Source organism: Oreochromis aureus, linkage group 23, assembly GCF_013358895.1.
Source record: "Oreochromis aureus strain Israel breed Guangdong linkage group 23, ZZ_aureus, whole genome shotgun sequence".
Lineage (NCBI taxonomy): Eukaryota > Metazoa > Chordata > Actinopteri > Cichliformes > Cichlidae > Oreochromis > Oreochromis aureus.
The window spans coordinates 14,825,025-14,852,305 of NC_052963.1; the positions used below are offsets into that span (position 1 = coordinate 14,825,025).

At 39.4% G+C, this 27,281-nt stretch overlaps 2 protein-coding genes and 1 pseudogene across 2 annotated transcripts; all 3 read right to left on the minus strand.

Annotated features, from left to right (window-relative positions):
* Positions 1-481: 481 nt before the first annotated feature.
* LOC116323100 (OX-2 membrane glycoprotein-like) lies at positions 482-11,131 on the minus strand. Its single transcript, XM_039606703.1, has 8 exons — positions 11,011-11,131; positions 9,321-9,372; positions 8,947-8,951; positions 1,609-1,947; positions 1,221-1,520; positions 1,103-1,141; positions 924-996; positions 482-676 (listed from the first exon to the last, which is right to left on the minus strand). The coding sequence occupies exons 1-8, from the start codon at positions 11,129-11,131 to the stop codon at positions 661-663; spliced, it is 945 nt and encodes a 314-aa protein (XP_039462637.1). The 3' UTR covers positions 482-660.
* Positions 11,132-13,038: 1,907 nt separating this feature from the next.
* LOC116323102 lies at positions 13,039-18,227 on the minus strand (annotated as a pseudogene).
* A 4,020-nt stretch (positions 18,228-22,247) lies between these two features.
* LOC116323129 (OX-2 membrane glycoprotein-like) lies at positions 22,248-26,862 on the minus strand. The gene is made up of 7 exons (XM_039606607.1): positions 26,733-26,862; positions 25,293-25,575; positions 24,155-24,210; positions 23,758-24,060; positions 23,640-23,678; positions 23,462-23,531; positions 22,248-23,365 (listed from the first exon to the last, which is right to left on the minus strand). Exons 1-7 carry the CDS (start codon positions 26,794-26,796, stop codon positions 23,341-23,343), a joined length of 840 nt encoding a protein of 279 aa, XP_039462541.1. The 5' UTR covers positions 26,797-26,862; the 3' UTR covers positions 22,248-23,340.
* Between the last annotated feature and the right edge of the window lie 419 nt (positions 26,863-27,281).

Genomic DNA, 27,281 nt, shown 5'->3' on the forward strand with positions numbered 1-27,281 from the left:
TGAAAAGGTGGTGACATTTATTACACACATCTTTGATATGGAGCACAGTGTTGATTATTATACCCACAATACTTGACAAAAATCATTGGTATGGTTTTATTAGGTTGACAAATATCCCAACACAGAGCAATTTAAAGTTTGAACAATGTATATGTTGATTTTTTTTTAAATAACTATTGTTTTATTGACCAGTAAACGTCTCAACTTGCTCACCATGAATAAGCAGAGACCCCCAGTGGCCGTTTTGTGCAACTTCAGGTTTTCATGGTTTGTATTAGGAGCAATTACTGCAATAAAAGCAATTTAATCAATCAGCCAAAATTATGGATGAGAACAGTTTCATGTTAGTCACTCCTGCTCATTTTCACAGTTTTTGCTTCAAGTAGTTTAATGTTAAATAATCAGACAAAAAACATAATATTGAATAAATATAAAAATGAATAAACAAATAAAAGGAGAAACTACTGAAATAGAAACTGCAACATGAGTAAAAAATGAATGCTTTGTGTGTGTGCATGTTTTTTTTTTTTAAATTTTGTTAAAAAAAGACCAAGAAACAAAAACAAAAGATTGACCAGCAGAAACAATTTGTCAAAACGTTTCTTGCTGGTAAAGGTGAAAGTTGTGGATCATTGTGTAGTCGCTGAAACCTCTATTGAATTAAGATGATCCAGTTCTACAAACAACAGAAAAAGAAAAATATTGCATGTCACTCTTAACGTTGCAAAATCAGAGTATTCTGGAAAGAGGGATGGCTTGGAAAAAAACAAAGACAAGTTCATCAGAATTTGATTAGTCAGAAGATGAGCTCTCTCTGTGACAGACAACAGATTTAAGAACAGTTAAATCTGCACAGACATTTATCAGCTGAAACAAAAGACAAACAACAACATCGTTTAAGACGAGTAGATTTCTTTCTATACCCGAAAAAGATGAGCGCAGCAACACAGAGCACCAACAACACCACAGACGACAGAATGACTGAAATCCTGGTTCCTTCGAGACAAACAGGAGAAAGAAGAATATAATAATTTGAACAACTATCAAGAGTCAATAGACTCAATGAGAAAACTGACTTTAAAACATACAAATGTTAACACACCTAAATTCCTCGGATTAGATCCTGATTTCTCATCTAGCTCTGGTAGAAGAAACACAAACATTACAATAACAAAGTAGTCATCATTTTATAAGTCAGTGACTTCGAAAGAGTTTCTCACCATCATCATCATCATCAGGAATCATCACCATCACCTCTCTGTGAGGAGCAGAGAGCACTCGTGCTGCACATCCCACCTGTGTGCTGTTGTTACGTGAACCTGAGAGCACAGCTGTAGTGGTGACAGTGAATGTAGCGTTGGTGTTGGACACACTGACAGTGTTGTACTGTGAGAAGTTAAGGTCTTGTTGTGAGACACTGAGTGTTACAGTGGGAGCAGGTCGACCAGTGGCTGAACAGGAAACAACCCACTCTTCAGTAGAGTTTGACTCTCTGACATCAACAACAGGTTCATGCAGCTCTGTGAAGGATCAGGAAATATCATCACATCAAATCACTACATTAGTTTGAGTCTCCTGTTGTTGGTTAAAGAAGGTAAATGTTCTTACCATAGACTTGGAGGCAGGTTCTACCAATGAAGGAGCCTTCAGGATAAGTGTTAAACAGACAGCGATAGTATCCTTCATCCTGCTCTGTGACATTCCTGATGAGTATGGAGCAGTTCTGTAGTCCAGTGTATTTAAACTCAACTTTATCTGTAAAGTCAGTATTCACTTTTTGACCAAAGTACTTGTTGTACGTGGCAACATTTGTCTCCACATCATTTGAGCTTTTCTGCCATGTGACCTGAAGGACGTCTTTAGGCTCCAAGAGCTGACAGCTGAATTCAGCATCTTCTCCCACTGCTGCCAGCACAGTCTGCTGTGTTTGGATCACTGCTGTTAGAGCTGTAGGAGATAAAGATCAAGGCACTTTAAATATTCCGTTCAAGTCCAACCCTTACTCACACATAATGTCCAGTGTAACACATGTAACACACACTTATACCTTCATTCTCACACTTACATGCTGCCCAATTAGTTCTGATGTCAAATACAAGAAAGTATCAAAGAAATTATTAAAGAAAATGTGTTTGGTATAAACTGAATGTGTACCAGTCAAGTACATTTCCTTTGACCAGATTCCATTCAATGCAACACTTTACATTGTTCTGATGAGATCACACTTTTTCTTTGCTAACCTCTTCCTTTGAGTAGCCTACTCTTCTCTAGCCCACACTCTTCCTTCTTAAATGAGTAAATAAACCATCATGTGGATAAGAGAGAAACAAAGAGACTGTTGAACTGTCAGCAGCTCTTAAGAAATTTGACCTCCTACTAAGTTTATTACCTCCTTCTGTCGCTCTGCTTGACAGAAACCACCCGTCAAATCCACTTTCTGCAGTGAAATCCACTTCACTACAGAAGCTCACCACAGAGCAATAAGTGTCAAAGAAAGAAAAACACAGTATCTCCCTCACCTTTAGAAAAGATCGCCACCAAAAACAAGATGATTATGACTGCGCGTCCTGTCATGTTGTCTGCATGCCCCGGGGAATTAAACATCCACGATCTCACCGTGTGTGTATGTGAAAACAAGCTCATTGGTTCATTTCTTCGCTGTGCGCTAACGTTTAGTAAAAAAAAAGGGTGGAAACAACTAGTTACAACTCTTCACAGTTACAGGTTTTGACCCCAAAAGGAAGTGCAGGAGGAGAGAGAGAGAGAGAGAGAGAGAGAGAGAATTCAACAGACAGCCCGTTCAAGAATAAATGATTTCAAAAAGGCCCCTTACTTTCAAAACAGGAGGGGGCGGGGTGCTTCCTGATAAAGCTAATTTCATTCATAATATCCTCAATCCAAGCCCATTATGTCACAATTAATTCTTCCTGGTTTGTGCGAAATCGCAGGAAAAAAAATGATACAAACCGAATGTGCGCACTGAGGTGCTGGTCTATTAGTTCTATTAGTTTACGTTGTGATGATTCTCCGATTGGGAGGGGTGTTGTTACGGAGTGCAAAATGAACACCGATGGAAGATGGTCAAGAAAAGGTCAAAGCCATCAGCTGCTCAGTTTAGAAAAGGGAGAATAGAAGAGGAGGAGAAGCGAGCAAGCTGAAGTGTCATTATGACGAATGTGTGACGAATTATAATAGCTGTTGGTTGGCCGTTTGCATACTGTGCTACGCTAAAACCGGATGACAGTATAATGTTGTAGTCTAGCTGACTTTGCAAAACAACAACAACAAAAAATCCTTACACTATTAAGCTGCATTATTTAGGAACTTGGTGTAATTACAAAGTAATGCATTAAAATAGTCATGAACACCACAAGTCCATGAAAGTATGGAAAAAACTGGTAGTGAGGATTAAAAAGGTGAAACAATTAGCAAACAAAAGACGGCACTTCTGCAGGCTGAGAAAATAAGATGGAGAGCAGTGCTGACTCATAATGCAGGGTCACATTAACCTTGTCCAGAAAGGCACTTGCAGTCACAGCAGCTACCATGTTACCATGTACAAAACAAACTCATTGATTTGTTGAGTAGCAGGATCACTTCAACAATGGTTGATGATATCATTTATACAAGGGTGTGGTATGACATCCTGAACCAAACACAATGTGAGCAAACTCATGCAGTCTCCCAACATGCATGTGGATGTAGCGGTCAACCTGCTCAAAAAGACAGAGCGAGGTCTCTACAGCTACAGGGCAACAGGCTTTGCATCTGCACAAATGTCAGCCAAGGATATCTGTGAGGACATGAACATAGAGGCTGTTCTGCCACAGAAAAGACTGAGATCTACAAAGCAGCACTTCTCTTACAAATCATTTGATGAGCCATTGAGTGATGCCTTAAAGAAGCTGTAGGTGACCTTTTTAATGTTGTTGTTGATGCTGCAGCGTCTTCCATCCAAGCGAGATTCACCACATTGGAAAACTAACTACTAACACATTTTCCAAATCTCTCAAATGATGACCTCACTGAACAGTGTGAGGCCCTCAGTGCTACTTTGCTTTTTCAGGGCCAGTCAGACTTGGATGCCAGAGATTACAAATTTGCCTGACTTAGCATCAACATCTCTGACCTCTCTTGAGCTGCTGAACTTTTTCAATGACAAATATAACCACATTTCTGGACTGCTCTGAGAATTGCAGTCACTCTACCTGTAACTGTGGCTTCAGGAGAGAGGAGCTTTTCAAAGCTGAGACTTGTGAAGAGATATCTGAGGTGCAGTATGTCTCAGGAATGCCTCACTGGCCTTGCCCTCATCAGCATCAATCATGCAATTGCTGACCAGATTTCATATGATGACATTGTTAAAGACTTTGCACCAAAGAAGGCAAGAAAGGTTCTGATTTAGATGACAATTATTTTATATCAGTGTGTTTTATGCAAAGTGCAATCATGTTTATTGTGCAATTTAGGAATGCCTTATTTTAATTGCGTCTGTCATTTTTACTTATTTAATATAATATTTGTTATATGCATGTCTTATTTTGACTTCTGTGTGTGCCTGTTTCATAATGAAAGATCAGTTTCTTCCAATTTACAAAACATAAAGTCATCATGTCAACAGCATCTGAAAAAATTAGTTTTTTTTGTTTTTATGTGCTGCAGTTTTGTGTTGTGCGTGTACTTCGGTTTGGTTTCTTTTCATTCATTAATCTCTTTCACCGTGTGAGGTGCATTTACCCACATCCTCATCCAGCAACACACAGCAACATGCTATCACTGTTTCGAAACAATAAACGAGTTTCACACCATGCTGTTTTTAGAGGCAATACTCAGGTACTTAGTACCGATAAAGTGTCAAAAATGTACACAAAGAATGACAAATGTAGTTAAAGTGCAACTGTAAAAGTACATTACACAGATTCAACTCAACTTAATGTATGAACTGATTCTAGGCTCTGAGGTCACAGCAAGAATAAATGATTTCAAATGTAAGCCAGCCAGTGTTTACATCTACTTGGGAGACGCACAGCCTCATGAAACATGATCTGAAATACAAAACCGAAGCACTTTTACGTTCCACCGCTGGCTTTTAGCCAGGGGCGTAATTTCCAGGGGGGTTATGACCCCCCCAATAATCAGATCCAACCAATATAGCCCCCCCAATAAAATTATGAATTATCTTGCAAAAATAGGCTGTTGATTTTCTTTACTCATTTCAGTTATTACCAGCAAAATAGTTGCATGTTTAATCATCTGGGAATTTACCCAGATTTAATTATTTATTTAGACAGAGATCTTGACCCCCCCAGTGTTCAGCACAAAGTTACGCCGATGCTTTTAGCTCACAGTGTATTAACCCACTATCGCTTTCAAACTGGCTTTCGTTAGCCCCTCCCATTTCTGCCTTTGATCTCAAACGGGACCTTATGAGTGTACTTGCATTGATGCAGCCTGAAGATGTGCTGAACCAGGCCCACCATGAACAGCACATCTAGCTGCTTCTCACTAAGGTAAGTCAGGCAAGGGAACACGCAGCCACCTTTCAAAGGGAGGAGATTGCACAGAGCGCTGCCTTCGATCAAGCAGTCCTGAGTGTGTTAGGCGAGCTTGTGCGTGCCCTCCCAATCCATGGATTTGACATCAGAGATGTAAAAAAAATGTTTATAGTTTGACTGTTTAGCTCCCTGTTACAGGTGAGGGTTACTACAATTTTGGTGCTGGTTATAATAAAGAAATTTGGTGACTGTTACGTGCCTGCATCATGATTTTCTATTTTGTCAGTTATAACACTGGTGGGGAAAAAAATAAAGAGTAAAAGGAAAAAAACAGCACGGTGGCACGGTGGTTAGCACTGTTGCCGCACAGCAAGAAGGTCCTGAGTTCAATTCCACCATCAGGCCGGGGTCTTTCTGTGTGGAGTTTGCATGTTCTCCCCGTGTTTGCGTGGGTTCCCTCCGGGTACACCGGCTTCCTCCCACCGTCCAAAGACATGCAGTTTGAGGGGTTAGGTTAATTGGATAATCCAAATTGTCACTAGGTGTGAATGTGAGCGTGAATGGTTGTCTGTCCCTGTGTGTTGGCACTGCGACAGACTGGCGACCTGTCCAGGGTGTACCCTGCCTCTCGCCCTATGACAGCTGGGATAGGCTCCAGCGCCCCCCGCAACCCTGGAAAGGATAAGCGGAAGCGAATGGATAGATGGATGGAGGAAAAAAACAAACATTCACCAGTGAAGTTTTGGTGAAATGATGGTTCATTCTTAAGAAAAAGTAACCAGTTATTTTCTTCAGCAGGCAGTGGCGTGTCTAGAAAATTTTTGTTGGGGGGGCCAGGTAGGGGCACAGATTTGGAGAAGGGTGGCAGATGTAATTGGCAGATAATGTTAAAAAAAAATTCTACCAACCGTTAACCATCATTCAATAACCCTGTAAACCTAATAACTGAATTTGCTTTTGACTCTTATTAGAATGAGGTTTTAACCACTACGGTGCAAAGTTTTTAGATACTGCGTTGATGAAGTACAAGAGACACAATCAGTGCTTTGTCAGTGTTTACTCAGCATTCAAGGACAGCAATATTTGCATAGTATTTTTACTGACCTATAGGGCACATATGTTTTGGGCAAAAACATTTTTGAATATTAAAATACAAACATTTTTAACATACAATTGCCAAATTAGCCAATGCAAAACTTTATCTGCCTATTAAAAAAAGAAGATAATCTTCTTACAAACTGGTGTTTGATTTTGAAACAGGGAAAAGTTGGGAAACAAATGAAAAGACTAACTTTTGAATGAAACCTGAAAGCAAGTAAATACTTTCTATGCTGCCTTATGGTAAACTTTGGTAATATTGATGTATAAAGAACAAAACTGGCTGATGATGAAATACAGTCAGCTGGCATGGTGACACTGCCAGTATTAACCTGCAGGGCTGGACTGGGGAAAAAATTGGGCATTTTGACCAGAGACCGCCCACCAGGTATTAAAGCCATAAAGCCTTTGAATGAAAACAAACGCTGTTGTGACAGTGATGTACACTGTCTTGTTGGTATATGTATGATTTCTATACATTTTACGTCAGATAAAAACTTTGTTCGCAAGATTCAGATAATTATTTAATAAAAGCTAGATATTTTAAACGAGAATAAGAAAGAAAAGTATTTCTTTGTGCCCCCTTTCCCTGTTAATGCCCTACCTGACCCCTTGGCATAACTTTGCTAGACCCGCCCCTGCACAGTTACCAGCTGTCAGCTACGTAGAAAAGGATCCTGGTGTTATTTGTCTCTCAGAAACAGCTCATAACTTCCCTTCAACTCATTCATGTCACCTAAAAGGTAAACCTGTTTCTCCATCACCTGTTCAGCTCTGATGATTCAGTAAGGACATCTCCTGGTTTCATCTGCATCTTTCCCTCTCACCACATATCCAAACTGATATCATGACCAGCAGCTTTTACAGCTGTGGCTCCAGCAAACATCAGCTGATACTAGAAATTAATATTCAATAAATTCTAACAGCTGATCAAGCTTAAACGTGCTGCTGTTGTTTAGCGCGACATCCGCTGGTTTCCTCTTTCTGGCGCAAAGTGGGCGATAAACAAACAAAAAAGAAAAGCCGATCAGCTGATCATTGATCAGTTTCATGATTGAAGTAGCAACAGAGAGAGGGGAGAGAATGAGAGAAGAAGAGGCAGCTGTGCAGCAAAGACACAGAATAACTCCAGCTTTGTGTCTTTTTCATTCTAGCTGAAGTTCGGGACAAACTGCGTCTCTTCTCAGCTCAATACGAAACCTGTAATATTGTCTCTGAATGAGGGACCATTCCATTTTTAAGGAGCAGTTGGCAACTCTACAAACTAACCTTATGAATAAAATAAAGTTCACTATCAGTAACATCACAGCATCCGCCCAGCTGTATAGAAACTCCGTCATGCTAGCTAGCACGCAGTAAGAGTTATTGTAACTGACTGTAAAAAGTCAGCACAACGAAAATAAACTCCACCTAAACTTGGTTTATATCTGACCCAGATAGACTGCAGGTCATAACTTCTTACCTGAAGTTTAGTTCACCTGACACTCGGACTGGCGGCTGCCTCTGGTCTCTCCTCCTCCTGCCTACCCTTCCCTCATCCACCTGCTAGCCGCCGTGGAAGCTCCGCCATGCTCGATGGCCAGTCCAGCTATGTTAAACTGTTAATCTTTCGCCGAAAAACTGTTTTCTGTGATGCTGTCTTTCGTGCTTGGCTCTCCTACCTTTGCTAACATGATGCTCATAGCGCAGAAGCCGATGCTGCATTCACTTACACTCGGATATCTGAGCTTCACTGTGAAAACATAATCGTACATTTGATATTTCATTGGATTTTATTGTTTTGGCTTCGGGGTGGCACCTGGGGTGGCCAGTCTGGTTGGGGGGGTGGCCTGTGCCCCCCCAGGCCACCCCGCTGGACACGCCACAGTCAGCAGGTGTCATCACACAAAAAGACTGTATTCTTGCATATGACAGTGTTGACGAGACTGCACACTTTAGTGATACCATCAACATAAACTCTGTTAATGGTTCATTCTATTGACCTAATTGGACCAAATTAAAAGAGATTCACCAAACTGTTGGATTATTCTTAACTTGCTTTTTCAAAGTTTTAGCATTTAATTTCAACACGAAATCTTGGCCATCAGCACAAAACCTACAAGTGTAAAGACATACCTGCGAAAGGAACAAAACTATGTCAAAATCCATGGTGACATGAAATAGGAGTACTTTTATAGGCACCTAACCAGGAAAACAAGAATATTTTAATCACCGTTCAACAAGTACTGCATCAGAGCATCTCGTACTCCTCTGCCATGAACATCACAAGAAGTCTCATAAGTCTCTCCATGATTTTCACGCAGATTGTTCAGAGAACTACAATTCTCTTTCCAGACAGAAACAGGAGTAAAACCTTTGCTTATATTGTTTTTGTTTGTTTGTTCGTTTGTTTGTTTGTTAGGCTCTTTCACACTCCTTCATCATGTGTGCTCATTGTTGAGCCACTAATTTGCGCTGTTCCTTGTAGGTCATTATTGAAAGGAGCTCACTGCAACTTTGTATAAATTGGGACACTGTTAGTAGAAAAAAAGAAACGAAAAAGGATAGCCGTGCTCTGCCAGCACCACACCTCTGTTATTAACATATTTAAAGTGAAAATTAATATTAATTACCCCTGATAGTCCCTAATCCCCTCTTAAATACTCATCTGCACTCACTTTAAAGAATTTTCTTTCAAAAGGTCTAACTTACATATTATCTTTAACGTGCAGTTTCTTCTCAACTTACTCAAAGGCTCCAGGAATTAAAACAGCAACAGCATAATGTGAAACTCCGAGCACTGATATTTCATGCAAACGTTATGTACTTAAACTAATTTTCACTGTCTGGTTCGTCACCTCAGCGCTTCAGGTCAGAAGCGCAGCAAACATGAGAGCAGTTTCTAATGTCTCACTGAGTGGGCAGCCTACCAAAGTCTCCCACTCTACATCGTTATAACGAGACCAGAGATCTTTCTGATGTATCTTGAGTCGATCTGTCCCTGTGTTAATGAAAATAATGTTTCTGCGCAGTGTGCGTAAATGTGCATGTCTTTTTCAGCGGGCTGTGTGCTCCGGGTACTTATAAAAATTCTAGTTACTAAGGTATAAAATATGTAGTAGTCCATTCCTCTTTTTACATTCCAATATACTGTATCTCGAAAGTACGTTCGTCTTGCATCTACCACGCCTCAGTGCACACGGTAGACCAGACAAAACTGAACCGAACTGGTCTGCACAGGGCACACTTGTCAGGCACACGCGCACGCGCGCACACACACACGCACACACAGAGAGACACACGTGTGCAATTCGTACAACTGCGATGTTTCTTAAGACACAACAGTCAATGTATGTAATAAACCTATTTGCGCACAGCTGACCAGAACTTATCTTAGAACTTATCTCTTTCTCTCTCTCCTCGCATTTCAACACGCATGTCAAGACCAAGACCAGATTAATGCGGTTCCTCCAAAATCAGAAAACTGTCACAGCAGCTTCACCCACCACTCTTGACGGGTTGTGTGCTTGTAACAAATTAAAGGACGTGATCTGTCGTTGTGTAAAAACGTCTAACTCGCATGCTGCCACACACCTATGTGTGTAATATTAATCTACACTTTTTTCCTCACCTTTGTGAAAGAGTCCACAAGTAAAAACGGCAATAACGTAGTATACGTAGTTTACAGTTCCAAACTGTGACATCTTGACTCCATACATCCCTCCAAAGATTGAAACAAGCATATCATAATTCAGTACAATACTACTATTAGTCAACACGCATCGCCTAATTACCGCTGTTAACTGCGCGTGTAACCCGGTTTTCCCCCTCCTCTCATTCTCTTTATATTGTACAATCCTCGCTCTCCACCAGACGAGGTGTTTTCTTGTCTTCTCTGCTCAACGCGCTACACTGTACTCAATGAATGAGTAAATGAACGCTTGTGTCACTCATACATCAGAGGTAACAGCCTACTTTGTTTTCTTTCAGCAAAGGTAATATAAAGGACACATGAAATGAAATTCCGTACATAGAAATCACAAGCACTGCGTGTGTTGGTGGTAAAAACTAGAATCGGCAAACTGATGTGCTGCCAAGTATCTGTGTACTACAGCTGTGCAATGTTTCAATCAAACACATCTCCAGGCACAGTTTATTCTCGTAAATAAACTGTAGCAGGTGAGAGAAAAAAATCATAAAAATGAAATAGATAGCATGAGGAAAAATCTGAAGCTTCCTAAGAAAAAATATCACATCAACTTCTAAACTGAGAGAATTTGAGCAGTATATCGATGTGAAAAGCCTCGCTGCCACATTTTGGTTGGGTGTTTTATGAATGTATGAATGCATTTATCAGATAGGAATATTGTTTCTCCGTGATTCCAGGTCAGAACTTCTTACCTTTAGACTTGGAGGCAGCTTTGTGAAACTAACCGACTTGATCTCTCTGCCACCTTCTCGATGACTGTTGAGCAGTTCTGCAGTGCACAATTTTTAAACTCCAATTTCTTTGTAAAGTCCGGATTTGCTCGTTGACCAAAGAACTTGTTGGCGGTCATGTCTTTCTTTTCTTTTAAGATTTTTTGCCATATGACTTGAGGGACATGTTCAGAATGCATGAGCTCAGGTTTTCTGCTATTGCCAGTCTGCTGTGTTTGTATCACAGACGTTAGATTTGCACGGAGAAAATGGCAGGACTGTTACTGGTGCAGGGCTTAAGCAGTGTCCCACACAGAACGATTATAACATTCACAGGACTGAAATTACAGTGAAACTCAGCACTCCACGTCACACGCTTCTTAAACTGAAGGTAACGAATCATTTTACAACCAAATCAAACTGATACAGAAAACAAATTATTTGTCTTACTTTTGGAACAAAAAACGCCATCAAAGAAAATATAAATATGACTGTACGCTCTGCAGCGCTGCCATTTTCCCGCCAAAATTCAAAAAACATGGTTCTTAAATCAGTAGGTGTTCCGCTCAGCCAGGCTACAATCTCACTGAGTGAGTGGGTGCGTGAAAACAGCTAATAAAATAGGGCCTCCTCATTAATAACAGTGACATGACATATAACAAATTTCACTTAAATAGCTAATGAGTCATCGATTTCATGGGTATTTGCTTTTTTACAACACATTTATTTCCCCCCTCCTCTTGAGTGTGTAATGGAACAGCCTCACAACTATCAGTTTCATTCTGAGTGTACTGACATTAGTCCAAGCCGAAACTGTGTGCTTTTCTTGTTTAAGTCCTAGATGACAAATTAAGCATGAAAGTCATGAAGTCTTCAGTGAACTCTCTACGCACTGTTCTTGAGTTAGTCTGAAGACCACATGAAGCTTGGAGGTTTTCAGTGACTCTGCAAAAGTTATGTGACCTATGCGCACTATGAGCCTCAAGATCCGCTCTGTGATTTTATGTACCGTATTTCATGACTGGACTTGTTGCACATGTGGAATCCTAGTACCACACTGGAGTTCTCCAGGGTTCTTTCACAAATGTCCGTAGAACAGTGCAAATGCCTGAGTGCTTGATTTTATAAACCTGTGGACATGGAATGATTGGAACACCTGAATTCAATAACTCTGAAGGGTGAGTGAATTATTTCCACTTGTGTGTGATGTGTTCTGTAGTGCTCATTGTGTCTGCTGTTGGTCCTGAGTGTGAACACACAAAGGATTTCCTGCAATCTTTGTTGTCTGTGGTTACAATGAAGAGTGCAGTGCACTGGTTCAAGGTTTTTGCCACTTTTTTGTGATGTTTTTTTCTTCTTCCCTTTATTTTGTGCACCCCCCCCCCACCACCACCAAAAAATAAATAAATCTAATTTTCACTATTTATTATATTTACCATGCACTGTGCAGCTATAAATAAAAAAACTAAAAACATATGGCCTGTTTATGGGCCTTAAAAGCTAAAAATACTTTCTCACTGCCCTTCGTCTTAAAATACAAATAGTGGACTTGTCCATTGATGTTGCTTGTAAACTGCAACACAGCACTTCAATGAAGGGGTCACACAACACTACAGTGGGTATGACAGCAGTCTGCATGTTTTTAGACTGTACACCTGCAATATTTATAGAGACAAATAATCTGCCACCGTCACAGAGTACAGTGTGTTTTCTTTTTCATTTTGTACAAAAGGTAACTCATACATCAACATACCTGAAAGAGTACATGGAGGCAGAATAAGAAAATATGGAGCCTTTCTTTCAGCAAGGTTGATTTGGGAAGAAGCAGAAACTTAAAATGTCGCATTAAAAAAAAACAGTTTTGATAAACAGTGCAATGTCTGCTGATTCAAAAACAATAACATATTACACCACCAATACCTTTACACTTACTAGATTGACAAATATTCCTGGATTGAGTAACTAAAAGCTCTAAAGTTGTATGGATTTTTTTCCCTTGTACAATGATGATTTATTGAGCTGTAAATGTGTCAGCATAGGCATCGTAGGGAGTTTTCATTGTGTTTATTAGCATTAGTATTAATTTCATCAAAAAGAGCAGTTTAATCAATCAATCAAAGTTATTGATGAGAAAAAGAGAAAAAGGTTTATGTTAGTAACTCCTGCTCATCTTCACAGTCCTTATTATTATTGTAACTTATTAACAGAGCAGCTGAAAAACGAGTCAACAAAACATGATTTGTAATAAACTGGATGTCAAAGAAATAATTAAAAAAAACAAACAAATAGGACAAAGTTGTGGCATAAAATTGTAATTTACATAAATACCAATTATTGTGTTCTGAATGCTTCAGTGTAACAGTTATCTGTTTGCCAAATTTTAGCAGCTTTTTTTAAAGTAGGAAAAACAAACAAACAAACAAACAAAGAACATTTGTCATAGTGACATTGAAAGCCTTGAATCATTCTGTGGTTAGAGTCTGCTTTTAGAGCTGATCGTCACCTTGTTAACATAAAGAAACGCTAAACAAAACAACACACAGTAGAAAAACTCTGTTTATATTGCACAAAGTTTTCTGTACAGATTAATAGTTTATACACTACAACGTGATATGTATCAGAGTAAGGCTGACATGTGCAGTTCACCTCAGATTTGACAGGAAGTAGAAGAACAAAAAGAAGCTGTAGAGGTAATTTAGAAAATACCGTGTGTCACATGTCAGAGAATGAAAAAGAAATCAGCAACTTTCTGAGCGCAGATTGACGGGATGAAGAGTGACTTACTCCTCAGTGTTTCTAGTTTCAGGTACCATTCATCGCGAGCTCTCTGTTTGACAGACAAAAGATTTAATAAGAGTTAAAGCTGCACAAATATTTATCCAGTTAAACTGCAGTACACATATTCTTTAAGACGAGTACCTGCTCTGCTCTTTCTATACTTGACAAAGATGAGAACAGCAACACAGACCAGCAACAACACACAGGACAGAATGACTGAAATCCTGATTCCTTTGAGACAAACAGGACAAAGAAGGATATAATAATTTGAAGAACTATCAAATGACAGTAGATTGAATATAAAAACTGGCTTTAAAACATACAAATGTTAACACACCTAAATGTCTGTGGTTAAATCCTGGCTTCTTATCCAAACCTGGAAAAAAAATCACAAACATTAGAATCAAAAAGTAATCATCCATTCATAAATTAATGACATTGAAAGAGTTTCTCACCATCATCATCATCACCATCATCATGAGGAATCGTCACCATCACCTCTCTGTGAGGAGCAGAGAGCACTCGTGCTGCACATCCCACCTGTGTGCTGTTGTTACGTGAACCTGAGAGCACAGCTGTAGTGGTGACAGTGAATGTAGCGTTGGTGTTGGACACACTGACAGTGTTGTACTGTGAGAAGTTGAGGTCTTGTTGTGAGACACTGAGTGTTACAGTGGGAGCAGGTCGACCAGTGGCTGAACAGGAAACAACCCACTCTTCAGTAGAGTTTGACTCTCTGACATCAACAACAGGTTCATGCAGCTCTGTGAAGAATCAGGAAATATCATCAACATGTTCTTACAAACACCCCAGCTGCTAACACATTTATGCCCACTATGTTTGTTTGAAGAACTTGTTGTTCGTTAAAGAAGGAAAGGAAGGAAGTTCTTACCATAGACTTGGAGGCAGGGTCTACCTGTCAGAGCTCCTTCAGGATAAGTGTTAAACAGACAGTGATAGCATCCTTCATCCTGCTCCATTCACATTCCTGATGACTATGGAGCAGTTCTGTAGTCCAGTATATTTAAACTTAAATTTATCTGTAAAGCCATCATTCACTCTCTGACCATAGTAGTTGCTGTAGGTGGCAACATTCTTCTTCCCAGTAGTGACTTTCTGCCATGTGACCTAAAGGACGTCTTTAGTCTCCAAGAGCTGACAGCTGAATTCAGCATCTTCTCCCACTGCTGCCAGCACAGTCTGCTGTGTTTGGATCACTGCTGCTAGAGCTGTATGGAGATATAGTTTGAGATGTGAGGCACATTCAGTATTATGTCATAATTCCATATGAAGTCCAGGGTTTCTAGCTCTAACACTGCTGGCATATCAACCACATATTTAACTTTTGGTATATTTCATATTTCAATATACTTTCAGACTGAGCGAGATGGGCCGTCACAGAGTTTCACCGTTACATTCTTTTTTTTTTTCAAATAGGCTGTCTGTTACAGACACACACACACACACTAAGCTGGAAACCTGGACCCTCAGTGACCGATTACCAAGACTACGTGAAGTACCATCTGACAGTATACTAGAAGATGCAAATGCAGCATTACGGACAATTCCTAATGCAATCATCACTGAAACCAACCAGCTGAAGCAATACGCTCCATGGAGAAATTAAGCCAAGATCAAGGTAGCACGGATCTGAGTTAGCCAACTATCGGAGCTGCAGAAAGTTGTGATGAAGAACTTTTTTATACTGTAAATTAATAGTAGAAAAACTGATTAAGTGACAGCCTAAATTTATAATCATAAAGTCTGTCTGACCATCTTCATCAGTTCTCACATGCTGCTGCTCTCCTCCCTAATCAGTCTCTCTTACATTCGTTCTATAGTCGCCTCTCTCTACCTTTGATGACATCTCTCCTACTTAGGTGTTTGTTGAGCTAGTTAATAGGTATGCCCTCATTGTCATCTGTTGTGATTTTATTTTGAAAGGATGCTTCCTGTTATGCTGTGGAGTATACGGGAGAGTTCAGTAAACAAAGTCACATTGGTGTGAATGTTCCGGTAAAAGCCGATGCCCCACGTGTGATTATTCCTCGGTCTAGATAATAAGTATCTTCAGTATTCATGCAGATTCTGCTGGAAGACCCGTCTCTGCTAACAGTGGCGAATTCTGAATTCAGCTCTTATGAAGTGCAGGTTTCTTCTAGTAGAGGAATGCTTCATTTCGATTCCATGCGAACCTGAAATCTGTGCAACAACTGACATGTATGTTGTGGAACACATATTTACTCGTACATCCTGACTCATTAACGATGACGGAATTGTGTACGTAAATGCGCACACCATTATTGGTTTTTTTTTGTTTTTTTTTATTTTCAGTGCGTCATATAGCGCTAAGTATTTATTAATGTCAGCACTGTATCCTGTAAGATTCGTACATTAATCCAAAACAAATCCGGTCTTTGAGTCCCATTAACTGTAGTATTTTGACAAATATATCACAGATCTGAGAGATTAAACTACATGAAAGTGGTCTGTGGTGTTGCAGAGATGACTGCACTTTTCTTTATTGTTTCTATAATTTGACAAAAATGGGAAGCACTGCAAATCCGTCAACTAACCTTAAAATTACACCTTGATTAGACATGGATCCCCTAGCTCCCCTGTGGCGTTTTAGATATATTTGTACAAGTTTTAATTTCAGAGCACAAAAATGTAGGAAAATAACATGTAAAAGAATCACGGAAATGAAAAATTTAGGCTACTGTGGGTTTAACGCGACATTTTAAAGTTCAATAAATTTAATGCTGAAAAAGGGAAATCAAGGAAATGTTTTTGATACGGGCGACATGGGGCGTTGCCCGGGGCGGCATCGTGGTGGGGGCGGAAGCATGGGCATCGGCAAAAAAAAGTTGCTTGCACCCATGATCATGCCAGCGCATTTTTGGGATTGCATGGGCACCGATAGGTCTTCTATTGTCCATTTGCGGGGAGTAAAGGCGCCCTCCGTTTGCGAGGTGCGCCTGCTTGCTGCTTGCCGCACACGGAGTAGGGTGTTTCTAAATAAAGCGCATTTCATTCATAATATTGTCAGTCCATCCAAGCCCACTATGTATTAATTATTTTTCCCTCGGTTGTACGAAATCCCAGAAAGAAAAAAAAAAGTGTATGTAGTGTATGTTGTGGTTGTGGTGATTCTCGGGTTGGGGGGATTTGTGTTTGATACTGGAGTGAAAAATTACTGATGGATGGACAAGAAAAGGTTACAGCCATCAGATCCTCAGTTTAGAAAAGAAGAGAAAAGAAGAGAAAAGAAGAGGAGGAGAAATGAGCAAAAGATAAATGTAAGCAGATGAGTCATTGGATAATGGCAGGTATTATGACATGTATCCTGGATAACATTTATTAGTAAGGATCAGAAAAACATCCGGCTAACAAAGTTAAACGGACGTTTGTGTGTCCCATTAACTCAAAAACGTTAATGGGACTCAACGTATATATACAGTATATTGTACGTTGAGTGGAAACAGGCCAGGACCGCCCCTGTAACTGGGAGGGGTGGGGGTGGCACAAAGCTTTGACAGCAGTGCTCTGTAAATGTTCACGGAGCCTCACACAGACTGTAGGAAAAAAAATGAGAAAAAAAAGAAAAGAAAAACAAGTGAAAAGTTACAGGACGCAGGCAAAGTTTAGGCACCGCCCTCATATCTCTCATCTCGCGTGACCATTGCATACTCATTCTGATTACATTTATCTGTCATTCCCAATAGATCAACACTTCGCACTTGGAATGAGAGAGGCAGATATTATTTGAGTTTCACCCTCTGAAAAGCATCCGAAAATAACGTGTTTATGTTATTACAGACTTAGAGAAAGCACATGAGCAGCTATCGAGCTACACTGTCTGAAGGGTCGATTAGCCACATGTCCGCACACTTCAGCGACTCATCGTGACCACCCAGAAGAAGTATCTTCTCGAGTTTTATTTTCAATTATCAAAATGAACATTTTAAATAAAATATATGAAATCTGTTTTCCTTTCAACAAAAGTTAAAGACAACATCAATATGACAGCAATCACTCGAATAAGACGGCATATATTTAATATCACTTTGGATTTAAGCGAATAAATAACCAATATGTCAAATTGACAACAAAAACAACAATGTCAGCTCGGCTGTTGTTTTCTTCATATACACGCGCATATCCGCTTGTGATCAACAGAAGCTGCTGTATTAGAAATATTGTTATGTTTCTGATCTATCCGCCATTAGACGAGTTGTTGCCACAAACTAAAAGACGTGACCTGTCGGTGTGTAAAAATATCTAACTCGCATACTGCCACACACCTATGTGTGTAATATTTATGTACACTTTCTCCTTACCTTTGTCAAAGACTCCAAAAATAAAAAAGCCAATAACCCAGTGTACAGTTCCAAGCGGTGACATTTTACTCTGCCCTTCTCCACCAGACTGAAGCGCATTGCTAAACTTGCGGTACATTATTCGTTGCGGGAGCCATCCAAAAACATATATACTAACAAATAAATAACACGTGCTAAGAAAAAAAAAAGGATCATATTATAATAACAATATTACTATTATTCAACAAGAAATTGCGAATTATCACTTTAAAATGCTGAAAAACAGCGCGTTCCCCTGGTTTCCCCCATGCAATGGAACAATCTAGTATAGTCCTGCCGACTCGAGGAACAAATCAAAGTTTATGTTACTCAAATATCAGACACAATATCGTGCCTACTTTTTCCCCTTTCTTCTAATGAAAAATAAATATCACATATATTAAATTGTATTGAACGGTATGCATAAACATCATAAAGCACTGTGTTGGTATTCAAAGGTAGAACCATCAAACTCCTGCTGCCAATTACTTCCGTGGACAAATGGTAAATGGCCTGTATTTGTATAGCGCTTTACTAGTCCCTAAGGACCCCAAAGCGCTTTACACGTGCAGTCATCCACCCATTCACACACACATTCACACACTGGTGATGGCAAGCTACATTGTAGCCACAGCCGCCCTGGGGCGCACTGACACAGGCGACAACCAGCACGAGCATTTCAATCAGTCACAACTTCAGTCACAATTTATTGTAACAAGTGATAAATAAAAATAAATGAAAACTGCATGGGAAAAGTCTGATGGTTGCTAACATGAATTTCTAAACTGAGAGAATTCGAGAAAGATATGAAAAGCCTCGGTCCCGCTACAGTATGGGTGGGTGTGTTTTTTATGTATAGAAGTAATTTTTAAATGTTCATATTTTTCTTCCATGATTTCAGACCAGACGTTCTTACCTTTAGACTTGAAGGCAGCTTCTTCCTGTCAAAGCTTATTCGGTGTGTTAAACAAACAGCGACAGTGGCCGTCATCTCTCTCATCTCTCCGTCATCTCTCCATCGTAAACGGTTTCACGTGAAAGCAACGAGTTATTTTAAAACTCCATAATAATACAGAACGCAAATAGCTTGTCTTATTCTCGACAAAAAAAAATGCCATCAAAGAAAATGAAAATATGATTGCACGCGGTGCCACGTTGCCATATGGCCGCCAAAATTCAAAAAACAAGTCTCTTAAATCGGGAAGTAGGTCCATAATCTCACAGGGTGTATGCGTGAAAAAGCAAAGAAAAAAGTGCCTCCCGTCGTTAAAAAACAGCGACATGACATATCACGAGGTTCACTGGGACAGCTAATAATCAGTCATTTGATAAACATTTACTATTTCACATGCCTATCCGCTATTTAAATGCACATATATTCCTCAGTGCCCCCCGTTCAGTGTGCAGTGAAACAGTCTCACAATTTACTTTCTCTTTCATTCTGAGTGAGCTGAGCAGATTTGTATAATCTCAAACTGAGTGCTTGTCTAAGGTCTACAAGTCAATAAATCAAGCAACAGAAAGAGAGAAAGGGGAAAGAAACACCTCGGACTTTATAAAACATGCCTAATCTAAAAACCTAAGAACTAGGGGTGGGCCTCGATTAAAAATTAATCTAATTAAATTTGAGGCTATGTAATTAATTAATATCGATTAATCACATTTAAACGCACAAGAAAATTTGTCCAAATGTGCAAATGTTTTTGTAATTTAAAAGGGCTTTAGTGGGCGACAGAATGAAATAATAGACATGCACAAAGATATTGTGAACTCAAGCTCTTTTAATTTATGGGGAAAAAAACATTTAAACTGCATTTCAATGCAAAACAGAGAAAAAGATAACATCCCTGGCCAAAATTGGGCAGACTTAAAAATAAAGTGCTATTTTAAGTACTTTAAGTACATGTTCAAAATGGTATTGTCTTTAAATAATAATAATAAAAAATTCAACATGAAGTGCAGTTTTTCTTCTTAAAAAAATAAGGCAGAGACATAAAAGGTTATTTGAACAGCGTCACCTTTAAACTCAGACTAACCTTAACCAAAATTATTTTGTACTTTAGGCTAAAAGAGTATGCTCATCAAACATTTATTGTGCAAAAATAAAAAACCTATTGGACTCAAAATACCTCCATGCTTATTTATGGTACATCTCTTTGAGCCAGTTACTTAAACAAACTAGCCTCTTCACATTTTCAGAGCTCAAGGCAGCTCTCTTTTTTTTTTTTTTTTTGTTACTATCAGACCTGCAAGCGAAGACAGTCCCTCACATGGACAGAAGTGGCAGGACTAATTAAATACTTACAGGTGAGGACAGACAGCTGTGGGCGGGTCCCTGCTCGACTGGACCACCACTGCACGGCAGTCTGTCTCACTGCTGGTGGATTCTGTTCTGTACAAGCTCACGGCCCTGTTACACAGGGCTTCCTCATCTGAATCAGAGTCTGAAGACAATGAAGAGAGGAGGAGGCTCTTTGTCTTTGCTGGCTCCTTTGAGGTGGCATCTTCACACTGTTCCTGCAGCAGGGCCTCAAGGCTGGTCCAAACCTCTTCTCGCTCTCCCCTTGCAAGACACTTTAAATCCTTAAATCGTGGGTCAAGCACAGTAGCTATCTTGAGCCACTGATGGTTGAGTGTATCTACATGTTGGATAGGTCCTTTGTGAAGTCACTCTTAAATTTCACCATGTAGTTTCAGTCATCATCAGAGACCTCCATGGTGTGATGCAGGTGGCAGAAAGCAGATAAAAACCAAGTCTCAAAGTTTTTTGACAATCCCCCCCAAAACAGAAAGGATGCATCATTTTTCTCCTGGGTGTAGATGCATGAAAGTCATGAAAAGTCTTCAGTAAACTTTCTACGCACTGTTCTTGAGTTAATGCAGCACTCAGCATCCGCTCTGTGATTTTACGTACACTATCACTTCGTGGCTGATTCATTGTCGCTTCCAGTCACTTCCATGTTGTTATAGAACAGCTAACAGTTGATTTTGGAATATTTAATAGTGAGGAAATTTCATGAGTGGACTTGTTGCACAGGTGGAATCCTATCACAGCACCACGCTGGAGTTCTCCAGGCTTCTTTCACAAATGTCTGTAGAACAGTGTAAATGCATGGGTGCTTGATTTTAAACACCTGTGGACATGGAAGTGATTGAACACCTAAATTCAATAACTCTGAAGGGTGAGTGAATTATTTCCACTTTTCTGTGATGTGTTCTGTAGTGCTCATTGTGTCTGCTGTTGGTCCTGAGTGTGAACACACAAATGATTTCCTGCAATCTTTGTTCTCTCCGGTGCCCTGGTTCAAGGTTTTTTTCACACACACAATAAGTCTCATTTGTCATTATTTATCATATTTACCGTGCACTGTGCAGCTGGTAACTGCAACACAGAGCAATTTTGTTTCGAGCACAGCGAGCTGATTAGTGACAAGCAAAAGCAAGGAAATATGTTGTAGGAGGTCATCCTACGGCTGTAGTGCCACCTAGTGGAACAAAGTGCAAACAAAGGCAGTTGGTGTGGCTCACCAAGGAAACCTTCCCAACAAATCTCAATGGATACATTCACGAATCAAGAATTCCTTCTTAATGTCCACAACAAAAATTGAACTACAGCTTATCAAAGGGCAACCCCCCAAGTATAACTACCCCATGAGTAGTTATACTTGTATACTTATACAGCAACAATATTGTAGTACAACCCAATATCCGCCAATCGGCAAGAAAAGTAAGACAGGAAAAAAATGATCTATTTAACAGAACACTTCACAGATCAAAGATGCTTTTATTATTTGGAGATCACTTTTTGGCACAACACTGGGATTTCTTTTTTTTTTAATTATCAGGAGGAGGCCCCAGGACACGCTGGAGAGATTACATTTAATGAAATACAACTGCATCTCTTGGCTGACCTGGTCTGGGCTTGTCTGCCACCTTCACTTCAGATAGTGGAGGAAAAATTGTTTTTTTAATTTTACATGTGTGTTCAGTATATGTAAAACAAACAGTTTTACGTGCAGCTGTGCATGTGCTGCCAATCAAAAGCATCCATCTGATCATCTGTTTGATAAAAAACAATTTTTGTAGAAATCTGAAATAAACCAAGAGACAAACAAGCAGATTGACTTTGTGAAATTTATTTACCTTTGAAAATGTGTCAGTCAGCAGTACAGTGAGAATAACAGCAGTCTGCATGTGTTTAGACTGACAAACTGTAAGTCTGAAAATTGCTGTCTTTATGTGTGGAAAGGTAACTGATATCAACAGATGGTGTACCTGCAAAACTACATGGAGACAATATGGAGTGTTTTGCACAGAGAAAAAGCAAAAGCTTCAAATGTCTCTTTACACTTTCTGATAAGCAGTGAAATGTTTGCAGATAAAAAAAAACATTAAAACATTATTAAAACAATACTTGACGAGCACCAGGATGGTCTTACATCACTAAGGTGATAAATATTCCTGGTCTGAGTAACTGAACACAAATGTATGTGTTGGTTTTTTAACAATACACGTAGTAATAAATTGAGCATAACATGTTCACAGTGAACAAACAGAGACCTTCAGCTGCCATTTTCTGCAATTTCGGGTGGAAAAGTGTTGTTATTTACAAAAGCACAGTGCAGTTTTCACTGTAGTTGTCTCTGGTAGTATCAATTTAATCAATGAAATCAATTTAATCAAAGTTATTGATGAGAAAGGTTCATGTTAGCCACTCATGCTCATTTTCACAGTTCGCATTTCAAGTAACTTAATGTTTAAATATCTGACAAAACACCAAAACATGACTTTTATAAACAGCACCATTTCAAAGATATACAAAAAAATAAATAAACAGCACAAAGTACTGAAATAAAAAATGTTACATTCTGGCATAATGAACTGACACTCCTCAGGAGGTGTCTGCCTTCTGCCACTGAGTGTCTGAGTGTCCCTTCATTTGACTGAAAACGGTCCACTTCTAATAGTAAAAACAAAACCATTTTAGCTTCACTGTGTTAATATTGCTGAATAAAAATATTTTTGAACAAAGAACAATAGCTTAGACAAACCAAAGACAGGGTTTGATGAATTAGAAAGAAAGTAGAAAAGTAAAAGGTAAGTTGGAAAGAATTGAAATGTGACAATATCCTGAAGAGTGAAAAAGAAATGAGCAACTTTGCGAGTGCAGTCTGGCAGGATGAAGACAGACTTACTCCTGAGTGTTTCTTGTTTCAGTTGTAATTCACCACGAGCTCTCTGTGTGTGACAGACAACAGATTTAAGAACAGTTGAATATGTAAATATGCTGTAATATCAGCAGACGAGAACCTGCTTTGAGATCACTTTTTATACCTGACAAAGATGAGTGCAGCAACACAGAGCACCAACACCACAGACGACAGGATGACTGAAATCCTGATTCCTTTGAGAAAAACAAGAGACAGAAGGATATAATAATGTGAACAACTATCAAATGACAAAAAAAAATTTAACATAAAAACTGGCTTTAAAAACACAAATGTTAACACACCTAAATTTCTCTGATTAGATCCTGACTTCTTATCCAAATCTGGAAAAAGAAACACAAACATTAGAATCACACAGTAATCATTAATTTATAAATCAGTGACGTTGAAACAATTTCTCACCATCATCATCATCATCATCAGAAATCATCACCATCACCTCTCTGTGAGGAGCAGAGAGCACTCGTGCTGCACATCCCACCTGTGTGCTGTGTTTACGTGAACCTGAGAGCACAGCTGTAGTGGTGACAGTGAATGTAGCGTTGGTGTTGGACACACTGACAGTGTTGTACTGTGAGAAGTTGAGGCCTTGCTGTGAGACACTGAGTGTTACAGTGGGAGCAGGTCGACCAGTGGCTGAACAGGAAACAACCCACTCTTCAGTAGAGTTTGAGTCTCTGACATCAACAACAGGTTCATGCAGCTCTGTGAAGGATCAGGAAATATGTTATAAGGACCATGTTGTCAAGAATAAACCAGCTTCTGGTGCATTTAATCACATTAAGGTAAAAGTTCTTACCATAGACTTGGAGGCAGGGTTTACCTGTGAAGGAGCCTTCAGGATAAGTGTTAAACCAAGGTTATTATCGTTAACGAAAACTAACGAAATAACGAATAAAAAACATTTTCGTTAACGGAAATAAAAATAAAAACGAGACTTTGCAATAAAAGGAAAACTAACTAAAACTGAAATGACCGTTCACAAAACTAACTAAAATTAACTGAATTTATAGAGAAAATGTGTTTAGTTTTCGTTGATGTGTGCGTGTCATACGTTAGTCTAGGGTGAGAATGAAGTGTATTTTCCAGGTTATGTTCTTGCTGTGCTTTATTATGCCTGCAGGTGGCAAGTACCTCAGTCGGGTCGTCTGTGTTGCCGCTCCGTCCACGAGTCCAATTTGGGATTACTTTGAATATGACTGTGTTTTGGATAAAGCAAGTGTCTTGTAGTGGAACGAGACAAATTATGAGGGACCTTTCTAAAGGGAAAGAAATCCCACAAACCTTAAAGTGCACTTGAAAAGCTCACACAAGAAGGCTAACCTAGCTTACCTGGAGAAGGTAAGGGAGCACACTCAACCCTCATCCCCAGAAACAGAAGCTAACACCAGGCAAGGCAGCGTGATGCATCCCGAGACAACAGGACTGGGATATCTACATAACTGTGTGAGTCAATTGCCTTAACACCCGGTGCTGCAAGAGTTAATAGTCTCATTGGGGCCAAGATATACATTTTATAGTTGCCTGGTATCAACGGTTGTTCATCTGCCTTTATTTATTTATTTAAAGAACCCATAGGTGGGAATGTGAGTTGTCTGTCTCTGCGTGTTAGCCCTGCGACAGACAGGCGAGCTGTCCAGGGTGCAGGGTATGGTAGCTGGAATAGCAACATACCCAAGGATAAGCAGAAGAGAATGACTGATATGATGAAACTGGGATTTTGTTACACTTTATTGCGAACACAACTAAAACTATAACTGAAACTAATCAAAACTAAACTGAAACTAAGGATTTTCAAAAAAATAAAACTAAACTAAACTAGCAAACAATTGGTAAAAACTAATTAAAACTAATATAAAATTGAAAATCTGAAGTCAAAACGAAATAAAAATAAAAACTAATGAAAATTGCAAAACTATTAAAACCCTGTGTTAAACAGACAGTGATAGCAGCCTTCATCCTGCTCCATCACATTCCTGATGACTATGGAGCAGTTCTGTAGTTCAGTATGTTTAAACTTAAATTTATCAGTAAAGCCATCATTCACTCTCTGACCAAACTGCTTGTTGTAGGTGGCAACATTCTTCTCTCTATCATGTGAGATTTTCTGCCATGTGACTTGAACGACGTCTTTAGCCTCCAAGAGCTGACAGCTGAATTCAGCATCTTCTCCCACTGCTGCCAGCACAGTCTGCTGTGTTTGGATCACTGCTGTTAGAGCTGTGGGAGATATAGATCAAGCTGTGAGGCACTTTAAATATAATGTTCAAGTCCAACTTGCTGACACATGAGGTCCAGTGTTACTGGCTATCCCAGTTCCTGCAACACACACTTTTACCTTCAGTCTCACACTGACACTCTGCCTAAACAAATCTGGTAACAGTGTTATTGCAACAGGAATCAGAGTTGCTTCCAGCTGGTTCAGGTTTTTTAGTTCTACTGCAACACCCCGAACACAACCATAGAGGTGCACACACACATGTGCAGATCATACCCTTTTTAGACACAAGGCAAGATTTTCAGGTTACATAATATATTAGATGTAAAATTCATCTCGATGTCTCCATAGACAGACTTATAATTATGCCCAGGAATGTAAAAAGCAAACAAACAAAAAACAGCCTGTTTAGAAAAAATAGGCTGTTTTGAGCTTCATTGTTAGCGCCCAAGGTCAAATTTGACTTACCATATTGGGTAACATATCATATGAAAGGGCAGTTAAAGTACATACGTACAATAGTATGTAATGCTTAGAGGTCAAACATCAAAGATCAAGGTCAAACTTTCTTTTTTCAGTTTGCAGTTTAGGAAAATCTCCAAATTTTAAAGCTAAACCAATAAATTACTCACTGGGGGACATATGCACTTTCTTTGTTTGAGTTCTTTAAAAAACAATTGTTAAAACAACATTATCAATTCACAATGACTATTATAAAAATTCATATGTTACACTTGAATTCAGCATTAACAATTCTCACATTACCATGTTTGATAAATAATAAATTGTGTGGATTATGGCATGAACCTGTGCAAACATTTTCAGACAAATGTCACTCAGGGCATCATTAGCCATCAAGTCGGGTACACTTCTTTAGATTGTAAGCTGACATAGGCTAATATCACAACTTCCACGTTGTCCCTGTGCCGGTTGACACCAACAATAAGCTGCATTACCTTATTACTTTTTCAAACTATGACATTCACATATTGAAAATTGATTCAGAGTGAGATTTTAACACTGTCGGTGGTTGTACTTGTCACAACATAATCTAAATTCTCAGCTCACCTTAGTGACCTCTACTCTATAAAAATAAAAGTCAATTCTATAAAAAGGTCTAACTCACATACTGTCATTAATATGCAGTTTTTTTTCTCACCTTTGTCAAAGGCTCCAGAAATGAAAACAGCAAGAAAATAATATAAAACTCCAAAGAAGAACATTTCATTGACACGCCATTCATTTAAACTCCAGGTTCCTGCTTCTGCATTTCCTTGAGTTTGATCCAATCAAATGCGTACAGCTCGCGTGGAGTCACGTTACTCAACATTTCACGTTCACGTCACTTCCAGCTCTGAAAGTCGGAGCAGCTCCACCACCATCTCTCAGTTCGCTGTCCAAACGGAGATGTGAACGCACTTGGGGACAATAAATTACGCTTAAAGTGTTTCGTTCTGACAGAGTGGGCTTTCCACCCACCCCATTAATGCTCCTGTTCAGTCTTTCAAGAGACTACCTGCATGTCTCTGGACAGGGATGATCTGTGCGTTGGTCGAGTGCTGATTGATTGACAAGTGGACGGGAATAGAGTGAAAGCGGAGTTTACCAGGAGCGGCAGAAGCACAGAAATCTTAAATAATAACAAGACAGGATTAAAAGCACAGACAGCGGCTGCACTGAACACGTTTCAATGTTCGTAACTTTCGAT

What these genes read in the sequence shown, in the direction of transcription:
- LOC116323129 (XM_039606607.1), bottom strand. Translation starts at nt 26,796, where the DNA reads ATGTTCTTCTTTGGAGTTTTATATTATTTTCTTGCTGTTTTCATTTCT. An exon ending in GAAGGCTGCTATCACTGTCT is followed by an intron (nt 24,211 to 25,292) that starts GTTTAACACAGG and finishes ATAATAACCTTG; the next exon opens with GTTTAACACTTATCCTGAAG. An exon ending in GCTGCACTCATCTTTGTCAG is followed by an intron (nt 23,366 to 23,461) that starts GTATAAAAAGTG and finishes TGTCACACACAG; the next exon opens with AGAGCTCGTGGTGAATTACA.
- LOC116323100 (XM_039606703.1), bottom strand. Translation starts at nt 11,131, where the DNA reads ATGACCGCCAACAAGTTCTTTGGTCAACGAGCAAATCCGGACTTTACA. An exon ending in AACCTGCCTCCAAGTCTATG is followed by an intron (nt 1,521 to 1,608) that starts GTAAGAACATTT and finishes GATCCTTCACAG; the next exon opens with AGCTGCATGAACCTGTTGTT. An exon ending in ATCTAATCCGAGGAATTTAG is followed by an intron (nt 997 to 1,102) that starts GTGTGTTAACAT and finishes TTTGTCTCGAAG; the next exon opens with GAACCAGGATTTCAGTCATT.